Here is a 14,676-nt window from a genome sequence, read left to right as displayed (position 1 = left end):
GCCGGTGGCGACACCTACAACGTACTGACATGAGGAAAGTTTCCAACCGATTTCTCATACACAAACAACAGTTGACCGGCGTTGCCTGGTGAAACGTTGTTGTGATGCCTCGTGTAAGGAGGAGAAATGAATGCGTACCATGACGTTTCAGACTTTGATAAAGGTCGGATTGTAGCCTATCGCGATTGCGGTTTGTCGTATCGCGACATTGCTGCTCGGGTTGGTCGAGATCCAATGACTGTTAGCAGAATATGGTGGGTTCAGGAGGGTAATACGGAACGCCTTGCTGGATCCCAACGGCCTCGTAGCACTAGCAGTCGAGACGACAGGCATCTTATCCACATGGCTATAACGGATCGTGCAGCCACGTCTCGATCCCTGAGTCAACAGGTGGAGACGTTTGCAAGACAACAACCATCTGCACGAGCAGTTCGACGACGTTTGCAGCAGCATGGATTATCAGCTCGGAGACCAGGGCTGCGGTTACCCTCGACGCTGCATCACAGAGAAGCGACTGCGATGGTGTACTCAACGACGAACCTGGGTGCACGAAAGGCAAAACGTCATTTTTTCGGATGAATCCAGGTTCTGTTTACAGCATCATGATGGTCGCATCCGTATTTGGCGACATCGCGGCGTACGCACATTGGAAGTGTGTATTCGTCATCGCCATACTGGCGTATCGCCGGCGTGATGGTATGGGGTGCCATTGGTTACACGTCTCGGTCACCTCTTGTTCGTATTGACGGCACATCGAGCAGTGGACGTTACATTTAAGATGTGTTAGGACCAGTGGCTCTACCCTTTATTCGATCCCTGCGAAGCCCTACATTTCAGCAGGATAATTCACGACCGCGTGTTGCAGTTCCTGTACGGGCCTTTCTGGATACAGAAAATGTTCGACTGCTGCCGTGGCCAGCACACTCTCCAGATCTCTCAGCAATTGAAAACGTCTAGTCAATGGTGGCCGAGAAACTAGTTCGTCACAATACGCTAGTGACTACACTTGATGAACTGTGGTATCGTGTTGAAGCTGCATGGGCAACTGTACCTGTACACGCCATCCAAGCTCTGTTTGACTCAATTCCCAGGGGTATCAAGGCCGTTATTACGGCCAGAGGTGGTTGTTCTGCGTACTAACTTCTCAGGATCTATGCACCCAAATTACGTGAAAATGTAATCACATGTCAATTCTAGCATAATATATTTGTCCAATGAATACCCGCTTATCATCTGCATTTCTTCTTGGTGTAGCAATTTTGATGGCCAGTAATGTGACACTGGTAGTTTGCTATTACTTTTTGAATTGCCCTCGTAATGACTCACAAGAGGAAGAGTGTTAGACGCAGAGCGGCAGCGTTGTGACTTACAGGGTGCGACGATGGAGGCAGCCGCCGCCGCCGCCGCGGCCGCCACGGCCGCCGCCTGTGCGTGCCGCGCGTCGCTTGAGGCGCTGGAGCGCGACAGCTTCCAGGTGCTGGTGCTCGCCGTCGTCGCCGAGCCGGACGAGTCGTTGCGCGAGCTGGACAGGTTCGAGTCCTGCGACGTCTTGCGCGTCACCAGCCACGAGGAGGCGCGCCGCTTGGGGTCCAGCAGCCGCATCGGGATGCCGCAGTGGTGGTGCGGCGCCGCGTGCCGCCACGAGTCCGACCGCGAAGAGCTGCGAACGCCGCCAAAGCTGACGTCAGCGCGCACAGTAGCAGCAGCAGTAGGCAAGCGTTCATGCTGTAGCACCACTACACTGCGCAACAGAATTAAAAGGTTCTTTGGGGAAGGAGACCAGACAGCGAGGTCATCGGTCTCATCGGATTAGGGAAGGATGGGGAAGGAAGTCGGCCGTGCCCCTTCAGAGGAACCATCCCGGCATTTGCCTGGAGTGATTTAGGGAAATCACGGAAAACCTAAATCAGGATGGCCGGACGCGGGATTGAACCGTCGTCCTCCCGAATGCGAGTCCAGTGTCTAACCACTGCGCCACCTCGCTCGGTAACAGAATTAAAGGATCATTTTTTTTTCGAAACCCCGTAATTGGCCCCAATTGCGACTTATAAGTTTGAAATTTGACTCAATAGCGCCTACAACCTTCGCCTGTAATAATGCAAACGAGCGGCGCCCTGCGAAGTGAACCTCGGGTTCGGAGACGCTTCAAACAGCAACGTGTCGATACATGCGAAAAAAGACCAAAGCTCGGAGATTTATATGAGCTGTAAGGTCGCTTAATGGTGTCACATTGGCACCAAATTTCATCACAATTTTGCCTAAGCCACCGTGGATATGTCACAAGAAGAAATGGTCCTAACCGCTCATCCTAAAATATGGCTCTAAGCATTATGGGACTTAACATCCGAGGTCATCATTCCCCTAGACTTAGAAGTACTTAAACCTAACTATCCGAAGGACAGCACACACATCTATACCCGAGGCAGGATTCGAACCTGCGACCGTAGCAGCAGCGTGGTTCCAGACTGAAGCGCCTAGAACCGCTCGGCCACAACGGCCTGCCCGCCCATGTTACCTACGTGTTACTATTTCTTTTGACATCTCTGCAATGGAGGTCAGAACCGTGATACTCAGCGTTGAAATCACACGGTTTTCTTATGGGTGGTCAAGGAAAATATTTGAGACACACGGCCGTTCGGAGTGACACGAAATGACGTCAGGGGTGGCATAAAGGGCGTCAATTAAACCACCCGTTTCCCTGCGGCGTTGATTCCCACACATTTCGCCTTGAAAACGACAGTTCGCAGTGCGTTTAGCAACAGGCAGATGTTCTTGACAACATTAGACATTGCTGACAGCTCTTGGGTGATTCAACCCTCTCTAAAGGCCTCGTGGGGCTACAGCCCCAGTGAACGTCATCCGACCCCTCTCGAGCGTAGCGCGACCACAGTTCTTGCTCTGGTATACAGGGTGAAACGCTAGGGACTGTTCAAAACCATTCGACGAAATTTGAACGTGATCCGAAGCAGCAAAGGATGATTATGTTTTTTTAGCCCACCTGCATCGCACCCTCCTCTGGCGTTATTATGCAGGACTGTAACATTAATTTGGTAACACCGACGCACTGATCTTGTGCATGTTAGGAATTGCAGGAATGTTGGTCCCAAATCTGCCTGGTGGCTCCACTAGCGCCTGAAGGTTAGGCAACCGCCTCGACACCCCCTTGGTGTGGCCGTGCGGTTCCAGGCACTTCAGTCTGGAACCGCGTGACCGCTACGGTCGCAGGTTCGAATCCTGCCTCAGGCATGGATGTGTGTGATATCCTTAGGTTAGTTAGGTTTAAGTAGTTCTAAGTTCCTTCATGCACTAGAACAGTGGCCAGGCTGAATTGGTTCAAATGGTTCAAATGGCTCTGAGCACTATGGGACTTAACTTCTGAGGTCATCAGTCCCCTAGAACCTAGAACTACTTAAACCTAACTAACTTAAGGACATCACACACATCTATGCCCGAGGCAGGATTCGAAACTGCGACCGTAGCGGTCGCGCGGTTCCAGACTGTAGTGCCTAGAACCGCTCGGCCACCCCGGCCGGCGGTTGAATTGCTGTCGAAGTTTCTGACAGATACGATCCCTTTTCGGAATGTAAGGTCCGATCGGTCGCAAAATGGAAACCACCATGAAAATCAAAAATGTTTGATTTGCAACAGTCAGCTGCACTTCCAGCTACTTCCCTACATGGTCGCCGCTCCGATTTAAACATTTCTCGTAGCGTTGTACCAACTTTCCAATACCCTCGTCATAGAAGGAAGCCGCCTGTGCTTCCTGCCAATGCTCTACGCTGGTCTACAGGTAGTCGTCTGTGCCTTAACGTTGTCTTCACAGCTAGTGGTTCACGTGGTTCAAATGGCTCTGAGCAGTATGGAACTTAACATCTGAGGTCAACAGTCCCCTGGAACTTAGAACTACTTAAACCTAACTAAGGACATCACACACATTCATGCCTGAGGCAGGATTCGAACCTGCGACCGTAGCGGTCACGCGGTTCCAGACTGAAGTGCCTGGAACCGCACGGCCACAGCGGCCGGCGATTCGGATCACTTTCAAATCGTTTGAATGATTTTCAATGGTTCCTCGTGGTTCCAATCCGTACACTAGTGCAAAAATTACGGGCGCGCTGTACTCCAAAAGGGTGCGATCACATAAAATTGAATGCAGCCACACAGCATCCTTAGGAATGAATTAAAACGTCCGAGGGTGTCAATAGTGTCAAACTTTGGCGTTCCCAACCGCGAAATGTGTGGGAACCAACGCTCCAGGAAAAGAGGTGGTTTCACTGATGCCGTTTATGCCAGCCCCATCCCCCTTCTGGTGCCTTTTCGGGTCGATTCTGAGTGTCGGTGTGTCCGAAACGTTTTCCTCGGTCACCCATAGCAAACCGTGTGATTTCAATTCTGGATGCGCGGTTGTGACCAACATCACAAAAAGGTCAAAAGGAGGGGTGAAATGACGGATAGTGACGTCATAGTGCGTCACGCTTTTTCGTCATTACAGGAGGATTTGCAGCGAATAGACGCATGGTGCAGGGGATGGCAATTGAATCTCAATGTAGACAAGTGTAATGTGCTGCGAATACATAGAAAGAAAAAACCTTTACCATTTAGCTACAATATAGCAGGTCAGCAACTGGAAGCAGTTAATTCCATAAATTATCTCAGAGTACGCATTAGGAGTGATTTATAATGGAATGATCATATAAAGTTGATCGTCGGTAAAGCAGAGCAATCCGAAAACAAAGGAAGTAGGTTACAGTACGCTTGTTCGCCCACTGCTTGAATACTGCTCAGCAGTGTGGGATCCGTACCAGATAGGGTTGATAGAAGAGGTAGAGAAGATCAAACGGAGAACAGCGCGCTTCGTTTCAGGATCATTTAGTAATCGCGAAAGCGTTACGGAGGTGATAGGTAAACTCCAGTGGACGACTCCCTAGGAGAGACACTCAGTAGCTCGGTACAGGCTTTTGTTGAACTTTCGGGAACATACCTTCACCGAAGAGTCAAGCAGTATATTGCTCCCTCCTACGTATGTCTCGCGAAGAGACCATTAGTATAAAATCAGAGAGATTGGAGCCCACACAGAGGCATACCGACAATCCTTCTTTCCACGAACAATACGAGACTGGAATAGAAGGGAGAGCCGAAGAGCCGATAGAGGTACTCAAGGTACCCTCCGCCACACACCGTCAGGTGGCTTGCGGAGTATGGATGTAGATGTAGATGTAGATGTAGATGTAGGAACGTTGTAGGCACCTTTGAGCCAAATTTCAACGTTATGAGTCGCAAAGGGATGCAATTACGGGATTTCGAAAAGTGATGGTTTATTTGACATCTTTTTGTCGGTTGGGATTTACTCCGTTTAAGTGAGGGGAGCGGAATGTCTCCAACTTGTGCACTGTCCGTGGGAAAATTAGTTGTGATTCCCGGTGTCTGTCTTGACCGCCTAAATCAATCAGATTCGTCGCAACTTGCAAGGGGTTATAAACAGATAATTTACAAAATATACGAATTAGACAGGGATAAAACACATAAAGACAAAAGTCATCAAAAAGTATTAATATACAGGGCTATTATAAATAACTCATTCGTTTCCAAAGCCCAATATTTTCCAATGTAATACCTGTACACATGTGATTGATTCATGAATAGAACCATAAACTCACCAAGGTTGCATTTTACATTCTACAGATGTTCTGTGAGGCTACAGATGTACGTGAAATACTGTCAGAAATGTAGGCATACCTTCTCTTCCTCCTCTTCACTTACATGGCTCACCGTTGGCAATCGTACACCAAGATCTCAAAAGCTGCAAGTATGTCATTTTAAGGGATGACAGTTCATCCATCACTACAGCCCTCCTATTCAAGTCGTCATAAAGTTAAACAGAAGTCACAGTACCTTGGGCATCAGCCTAAATTGTCGCATGTCACAATTTCTGAACAAGATTAAAGACAGCATGGACTTTAGGCGATGCCAAGGCAATTCCTGAAGAAGTTCAGAAGGCACCTCAGACTGTTCTACAACAATCTACCACTGAAACCCAAACAATACACTGATAATGCCATTGGTAAAACAGTCCCTTTTTGGCCGCTTCACAGACTGGACTCTAGGCGGTGACAAGGCAACTCATGAAGTCCAACGGCAGTCACGTACGTTCCATACCTTCTGTAGCAACATGCTGTCAACGGTCACCACAGCAAAACGGATGCGTTCCCTGAGCTGATTACTGTTCTTGGCAGTGGGGTTACGTAAACACGGTCCCCAATTTACCCCTACGATAGAGCTTGCCATGCATTATTACAAAATAACGACTACTACAAGAGTACTTTGTTTGCGAGTGCTAGTATCCAATACGACGACAATATCCGTCTTATCTGACGGCTGTTGGCACTGGATAAAGTTTTTAGTTATTGTAGACTTTACTCTGAATAATCTGAATGTCTAAATTTGGCATGTGCGGCAGGTTCATCGATCAACAAAATAAAGTGACTCTGAAATTCTAGCCTTCCAGATAAGATCACGAAACATGAACATATATTTTGAATTAATCACAGTCGGATTTCCATTAGTATTTCTTAAATGCTTGAGCGATAAGAATCCGTAAATAATTTGCAGTTATAAATAAGTTCACACTGTCGATCCTTTTATGCATTTCACAGTTACGTTGCCCTAGAATGCATTCCGCATAGCTACGGTCTCAGTGACAAGTTGAGCCTTTATCAGCGAGTAGAACAGAATTGGCTATAGCGGGATTTGAACTAGGGCGCAAACATCTCTGAAATGTAACTCCATCGACTATTAAAGTTATGGAAACCGAGGGAAAGGATGACTCGAAATACAGTGATACGTTGTACCTCTAAAGGAAAATGTCACAAGACCTTAGGAGGTCAGGTGCATTCTGGAGGACGACGGTTCAAACCCGTTTCCGGCCATCCTAATTCAGGTTTTCCGTGAGTTCCCAAAATTGCTTCGGCATGGCCAAATTCCTTTCCCATCCTTCCCTAATCCAATGGGACCGATGTCCTCGCTGTTTGGTCCCTTACCCATAAGCAACCAACCCCAAACCGCGTGGAACTACTAGTTGCGTGTTCCAAAAGTTGAATCAAGCCGAAACAGTTTAATGTGCTCAATCGTGTGTCGTGCATGTACAGTGGCTGGAAGCACAGTTTAGAAGTTTGGTTTCGCAACCTAGTGTCATTGTGTAGCCTAGCCTTTACAGAGCCAACTGGAGCTCAGTAGTGTCGCGGACCAGGGCCCTTAGAAAAATAAGTTTTGGCAGTAAGTCCCCTCCGATGCTATTGGCAGATACTGTGACGTCGTTAAGGAATAGCGTTTACCTCGGGAACAGTGCTATAACATGTGGACTGCACACTTACGAGATGTATTTGTGTTAGGTTTTAGGTTCTGCTAAAATAATGAAATGTAAATTGCTATTCTGCTAGTGCTAGAATTTTATTGCTACTTTCTGTAACTTGGGTAACTTTTAAGCGGACGCTACTGATTAAAAAAAAATGCATACATGTATCGAATCAAAACACGCAAACGAAGCGTACAGTATAGTCTATCTTTGGAGTTTTCCGTATACAGTATTCTAAGTCGGCTCTGAGAACAGTTTTAACGTGTGAAAAAGATCTATATAAAGTTCATTTTCGTGTTGTATTCGTCGAAAGGTTACAAAAACTTCAACTAATAGGTGGACACTATCTTTTTCACTCAAAAAATTATGCAAGTACCTCATCTGTAAAAAGCATTTGAATTATGACTGTAGCTCCATCTTTTGTCTGAAGTATGGGACTACGGCTGGTCAATATCAAATAAAACAATACCAATCGCCGTTATTATAACGGCGATTGGTATTGTTTTATTGAGCATTTGAATTAGCTAATATATCTAAAATATCCTTCAGTATACCTGGATGCCAACTGAATCTGCTGTTTATCTAAGTACGCAAGGTAGACGCTGCAGATGAAGGATATCCGAGTTTTTCCTTTCGAAAATTTCAAATTTTATGCGAAGCGGCGCGCAAAATAATTAACTTGTCTCGGTCTTCTTTGATCCATCGAATCCGTTTTGACCTCAGTAACAAAATTCTGACTTGATAGGGCGAAACTATTTTGCCCAATTCGATTAATTTAACGAGACACCGTTGTATTTTTATCACTTTAGTTATCGTACAGACGTCGTTTCATCGACGACAACTGATTTTGAAAATCTATATTATGTGCTCGCAGTTCCGTGCACTCGTTTTTCGGCTGAGCATTTTTCCTCTACAATGCCGCTGTCGAAATCTGTAAACTGACTTGAATCGTTACAAATAACTTCATCCGTAAACATACACTCTCCTTCATTGATGAAAGCTTTTCTGAAGTCTCTGTGCTTTTTGTAGCTCACATTTGTCGAAACGTTCCTTTCTTTCTTCTGCTGGACGTGGTGTGCCATCACTGGCGCTATTAATACAAGGCAAACTGCACGATGAAAATGAGTCATCCTCTTAAACTCTCGTTTCCGCGGTAGATTTAGCAGCTCCGGACGGAAGTCTCCAACATAATCACGTTTTTTGAAATGACGAGAACGTGTTCTAGGACGTACAGCATTCACAACGTCTTTTCTACAGGACCTCGACAGTTAAATCTTTTGTACCCATGCATCGCGAAGGAAAGCAAGAAGCACTATTTTAACTGTTTTAACGTTGCAATTGTGAGTACTACAGCCAACAACAGAACAACCTGGCATTCTTTGCCCACACTCAAAACACTTTCGTTTCTAAATCGCTCATTACACAAAATTAATGAAGCGAAAACAACACTCACGAAATGACACAGCCAGCAACGTACATCGAGGTGGAAAAAGTCATGGGATAGCGAAATGAATATATACAAATGGTTGTAGTATCGCGCACATAAGGTAGAAAAGGCCAGTACGTTAGCAAAATGGGTTCAAATGGCTCTGAGCACTATGGGACTTTTTAACATCAGTCCCCTAGAACATGGAACTAATGAAACCTAACTAATCTAAGGAGATCAGACACATCCATGCCCGAAGCAGGCTTCGAACCTGCGACCGTAGCCGTCGCGCGGTTCCAGACTGAAGCGCCTAGAACCGGTCGACCACTGCGGCCAGAGTACGTTAGCAGAGTTGTCATTTGTACTCGAGCGAGTCTTGTGACAATGTTTCCGACGTTATTATGGCCGCCCAACGGGAATGAACAAACTTTGAATGTGCTAGATGCATTGGACATTCCGTTTCGGAAATCGTTAGGGAATTCTGTATTCTGAGATCCACTGTGTCAAGAGTGTGCTGAGAATACCAAATTTCGGGCATTACCTCTCATCACGGAGAACGCAGTGGCCCACGACCTTCACTTAACGACCGAAAGCAGCGTCCTTTGTGTGGAGTTGTCAGTGCTAACAGACAAGCAACGCTGCGTGAAATAACAGCAATAATAAATTGGGGCGTACGACGAACGTATTCACTAGGACAGTGAGACGAAATCTGGCTTTAGTGGACTATACCACCGGACAACAGACGCGAGTGCCTTCGCTACCAGCACAACATCGTCTGCAACGCCTTTCCTGGGCTCGCGACCATATCGGTTGGAACCTAGACGACAGAAAAACCGTTGCCTGGTCAGATGAGTCCCGAGCTCAGTAGGGTTCGACTGTGATCCAGATCCCACGAAGCCAAAGGTACAAGTCGTCAACAAGGCACTGTGCAAACTGATGGTCGCTCCATGATGGTGTGCGCTGTGTTTACATTGAATGGGCTACACGCTCTGGTCCAATTGAACTGATCATTGTACGGAAATGGTTATGTTCCGCTACTTGGACTTCATGTTCCCAAAAAACCATGGAATTTTTATGGATGACAGTTCGTCTTGTCACTGTAAGGCGTAGCGCCGTATGCCGATCCTGCCTTGGAGGCGGTTGAGTGGGAGATGTGTCTCAGAGCTGGATAGTGACAGATGGTGACGCGAGACTGGACGCGCACGTAGTTTATGTATCAGCCGATAGAGGACAGTATTGGATAGGGGACTGTGATTTAGTATCGATTGTGCCCACTAGAGTGCACTAAAGCAATAGAATGTTTTTCATAAACTGTTCTAGTATTTTCATAAAGTGTTATTATGTCTTTTTGTGTATGTGAAATGTTATAAATCGGTTTTAGCAATATGAATTTGGCGTGAGTGTGGTTTAAGGTTAATATGAAGATAATTGTTTAACGAGTTATGTAGTGGGATTTAGTGTGGGAACATTTCGAAGAAGTATGGATGTGGACAAAGGAGATTTTTGTAGAATAGGTTTGTAAAGTAAGTTTATGGTAAAGGGAAAGTTAATTCAGGCACAAATAACAATAGTAAATAACTTTATGCATAAACAAAACTTCCGCTTATTAGATAATAACATCGGTAAAAAGTGCAGTCGTTAGGTTTACTATTTTGCGATTGGTTATTGATGAAAAGCGCGGACTGACGCGGGAGAATGTTGTTTCGCTATTGGCTGTTGAGTAAACTGACCAATGGTAAAGCAATATTCTTCGCGCGCCTTTCTCTGCTGGTAGAGAAGACTAAGAGTATTCTAGAGAAGAGTCGGAGCCTAGCCATGAATCAGTTCGGACGTGTGTAGTAGTAGTTCCGATGGAAATGATAAGTTGCCGGATCTAGCAGTGTTTCATACATCAAAAGTGTTGTAAAGTGACGGCATAATTATTCCGATGGGTGTGTAGAAATTTCGGAATTTTTAAGTGAATTTTGTGGTGAGAAAAGACATAAATTCCGCGTGGCGTATTGAGCAGGTCGGTGGCTAAAAACTGTGACTGCATTAGGTACCGACAGACTTAGTGTTTGTCGAGCATTCTCAATCAAAAACAATCCGTATTTTTGTAGCTATTACGTTTTCGGGAAATGCAACACCATAAACTTGCTAACGTGAGTGAAAGGTATTGTGAGTGACTGTGTTAAGACTAGCACGGGCTTGGCAGTGATACTTGTAAAACAAAGTTTCAGAATAAGGACAAAATTGTCAACCTTTCATTTCGTGTGAAAACTTTCTCCCGAAACGTAGATTAGTGACTTAAATTGCAGCCTGGTTCACGTCGAAGTACAGTAGGTTTCGCTCGGCTTCCCTACTGATGATCTGCTGAGACAATGTTCACAGGTAGGTGCTGGTTCGTCGTACAGGGACGGAAGGAACCGCGCCGCCGCAACTGGGCCTCAATTGTTTGCTATTCAAGCGAGTGGATTGGCCGCCCAGATCGGGCGACGTGAATTTGTGGGACAAAATGGAGATATCAATTCGTGCACAACATCTTGCACCGGCAACACTTTCCCAATTATAGACGGGTATAGAGGCAGCAAGGCTCATTATTTCAGCAGGGAACTTCCAACGACTTGTTGTCCTAGACTCGGGTAGGCGCGCCGGCCCCGGATCGAATACGTCTGGTGGATTAACGACGAGAGCTGGTGTGCCGGTCAGCTGGGATGTGGTTTTAGGCGGTTTTCCACATCCCTCTAGGTGAATACCGGGCCGGTCCCCACGTTCCGCCTCAGTTAGACAGCTCGCAGACATCTGTACACATTCACACTATTTTCATTGATTCCACTAGACACAGACAGTGGGGGTACACTAATTCCGAGCTGGGGGGTACAGGGTGGTGGCAGGAAGGGCATGCGGCCACCCCTTAAAATTAACATGCCAAATCCGATTAACCATTGCCGACCCTGCGTAACCGCGGGACAAGGCGCAAGCGATAGACGATAGAAATAGACTTCCAACGACTTGTTAAGTCGATGCGACGTCTGGCTGCTGGACTACGCCGGACAAAAGGAAGTCCGACACGATATTAGGTGACTTTTGTACCCTCACTGTATGTCACGCGTACAATGGCAGGAACGCGTTTGCATCAGAGCAGCGGTTACTTCCCACCCGGGAGGTGGGCCCACCTGAAGTTCTCGGAGGAGGAGACGGAGGAGGCGCGCTTGTGCTGCTTCTGCTTCTGGCGCTGCTGGATCTCGGCGATCTGGTAGGCGTACTCGTCGGAGCGCGCGCGCCGGCCCACGTAACGCCGTTCCCTCCGCACGCAGCGCAGCAGCCAGCGCGCCTTGCCCAGCAGCCAGCGCCGCGGCGCCGCCTCCGCCGCCTCCGCCGCCCCAGCGTCCCTGCCTCCGCCCCCGCCGCCCCCGCCGCCGGAGCCGGGCCGGCGCCCCCTGGGGGCCGGCGCCTCCCTCGCCGCCTCCCGCGCCGTCGCCAGCCCCAGCGACGACAGCGCCGGCTCGGAGCCCGCGGAGCCGCGGTGCGCCCCCACGCCCACACCCACGCCCACGCCGGCTCCCTGCGCCGCCCCCGCACGGGCCGCTGCCGCAGCCGCCACCAGCGCCGCCGCCCCCGCGTCCGACAGCAGCTTGCGACCTGTGCAGCGAGCAGTCCGTCAAAGTACAGCCGCAATGGTCCTACAAAGCAAAGCGGTCCATACTGTAAACTAAAAGATAAACAAGATCGTAATTTGTTACTAAAAATCACATTACTGGTTTAGCCACGTCATTACCATCGCCGCATGTGGAATATATACAAAAATATTTAGCCAAAAGATACGGAACAGAACATTTCCGTGAATCAGAGGGGTCCAAAAAAATGTATCCACTGTTTAAAAGTCCATAACTTGCAAACTAATTGATGGAGTTGTCTCATTTTTGGTGAAAGTGTAGCTTAAAGTCCAACTTAAAGATATCACTGTAGGTGTTCGAAATGGTCACCATTAACAACCACACACAAACGATGCTCACTGCAGCGTGTTCAGTTGGATATTTGCACATGAATGTACGATGGATTCTCGAAGTTCATCCAATGTGGGTGGCTTTTGTAGATAAACGACATCCTTTAGTGTTCCCCAAAGGTAAAAGTCCAGAGGAGTTAGGTCTGGGGAACGTGGTGGATACTCCACAGCACATCTACCGCCTACCCATCTCCTTGGTAGATTTTCGTCGAGATACGACCTAACACGATTTTGGCAGTGGGCTGGAGCACCATCTTGTTGAAAGTAAACTTTTCCGTCTCCATACAAGTCTCGGATGGCAAGTAAAATGGATGTCTGAAGCTTCTGAAGGTACACCTCACCGGTAACTATGCTGTCAAAGAATAATGGCCCAAATCAAGCCCCGGTAAGGCAACCCACACCACACATTTACTCCTGGCAGATTCACGGCTTTGTCTACATGGACGTTTGGATTTTCGGCAGCCTAGTAGATGCAATTGTGGCGATTTACTGTACCATTGAATTTGAACTGTGCCTCGTCAGACCACACAATCATCTCTGCAAACTCGTTGCGCACCATGTTAGTGAACCACTCGCAGTACTCCATTCTACGATCTGGGTTGTCCTCGTTCATTGCGTGTAACAATCGTGGGATGTAGCACTTCCACTTAGCTGTTTTCAAAATTCGCCGAACACTTGTGCGACTCACTAGAGTTTCACGGGCACACTGTCTCACAGACTTCTGTGGTGAGCGAGTGAATTGTTGTAACAAACGACGGGGGTTAGCTGGACTTGTTACTGTTACAGGTCGTCCAGATCGTTGTTTGTGTACATCTTTAACACAGCCTTCGGCTTAAAATTTGTCTCGAATGCGACGAATCGTTAAATGTGTCAGTGGCTCTGTTTGATACTCATTATGCCACTGCCGTTAAAATAACACTTCAAAACTGACTTCCTTTCTTCGAATGTAAGCCTTGCGCCAGGCATGTTTACTCGAGTAACTAGGTGCAACTATGAACAAAACACTGACTATCCAGCGACTGTCATCTGACAAAACAAAACAACACAATACAACGCTTGTGTGGCGACTGCCGGAACTATAAACTATTTCACTACCAAAGATGAGACAACTCCGTCAATTAGTTTGCCAGTTATGGACTTTTAAACAGTGGCTACATTTTTTGGCCCCCTCTGTGTTTCACATGTGTCGAAGGAAATAACGTCCCAAAATCGGTAATCTCATTACCGATTATAATTAAATGTTTCTCTGAGACATTTAAGTCTCTTTTTATTATCTACGATAATGATCGAAGCAAACTAAATTAATTAAAATTTGTGCAGCGGTCTGGACTCGAACCCAGATCTTGTTCGCTGTCATTCGTTGCATCTCCTCGGGGCGGACGTCGTAAGACATCCATTTAAGTTCATTGTTGATCGATAAACTCAGTTTTTTTTATTACAGAGGGCAGCTAACCCTCTGACCGAACACGCTGAGCTACCGTGCCGGCTATTGCTGGGCAGAAATGCTAACCATTACACCACCTCAGTACGATGGTCCACGATGCTGCACGAACTGCCTAAGCTGAGTGCCCTCCGCAACACTATGGGACTTAACATCTATGGTTATCAGTCCCCTAGAACTTAGAACTACTTAAACCTATCTAACCTAAGGACATCACACAACACCCTGCCATCACGAGGCAGAGAAAATCCTTGACCCCGCCGGGAATCGAACCCGGGAACCCGGGCGTGGGAAGCGAGAACGCTACCGCACGACCACGAGATGCGGGCGCGCAACGCAAACTTCAATTCATTTTTCCTTTACATATTGTCACTCCTGCCAGGGCTCTCCGATATTGGCAAGCACCCCAGCATTGGACGTAATGGGACGTCCTTGTACCATTGGTACCACCTGACAGTAGTGACAATATGTAA

At 47.2% G+C, this 14,676-nt stretch overlaps 1 protein-coding gene across 1 annotated transcript in view; it reads right to left on the bottom strand.

Annotated features, from left to right (window-relative positions):
- Nucleotides 1–1,294: 1,294 nt before the first annotated feature.
- Nucleotides 1,295–14,676, bottom strand: part of LOC124805538 (lutropin-choriogonadotropic hormone receptor-like) — an 860,476-nt gene continuing 847,094 nt past the window's right edge. Inside the window, exons 20-23 of the mRNA XM_047266106.1 lie at nucleotides 12,352–12,398; nucleotides 11,933–12,129; nucleotides 1,371–1,660; nucleotides 1,295–1,311 (exon numbers count right to left, since the gene is read on the bottom strand). Coding sequence (XP_047122062.1) covers nucleotides 1,295–1,311; nucleotides 1,371–1,660; nucleotides 11,933–12,129; nucleotides 12,352–12,398 — 551 coding nt within the window. The remainder of the gene's footprint in view (nucleotides 1,312–1,370; nucleotides 1,661–11,932; nucleotides 12,130–12,351; nucleotides 12,399–14,676) is intronic.

Source organism: Schistocerca piceifrons, chromosome 7 (genome assembly GCF_021461385.2).
Source record: "Schistocerca piceifrons isolate TAMUIC-IGC-003096 chromosome 7, iqSchPice1.1, whole genome shotgun sequence".
In the NCBI taxonomy this organism is placed as follows: domain Eukaryota; kingdom Metazoa; phylum Arthropoda; class Insecta; order Orthoptera; family Acrididae; genus Schistocerca; species Schistocerca piceifrons.
Note: the sequence above shows the minus strand (reverse complement) of the source record. Positions and strands in the feature narration are given on the sequence as shown.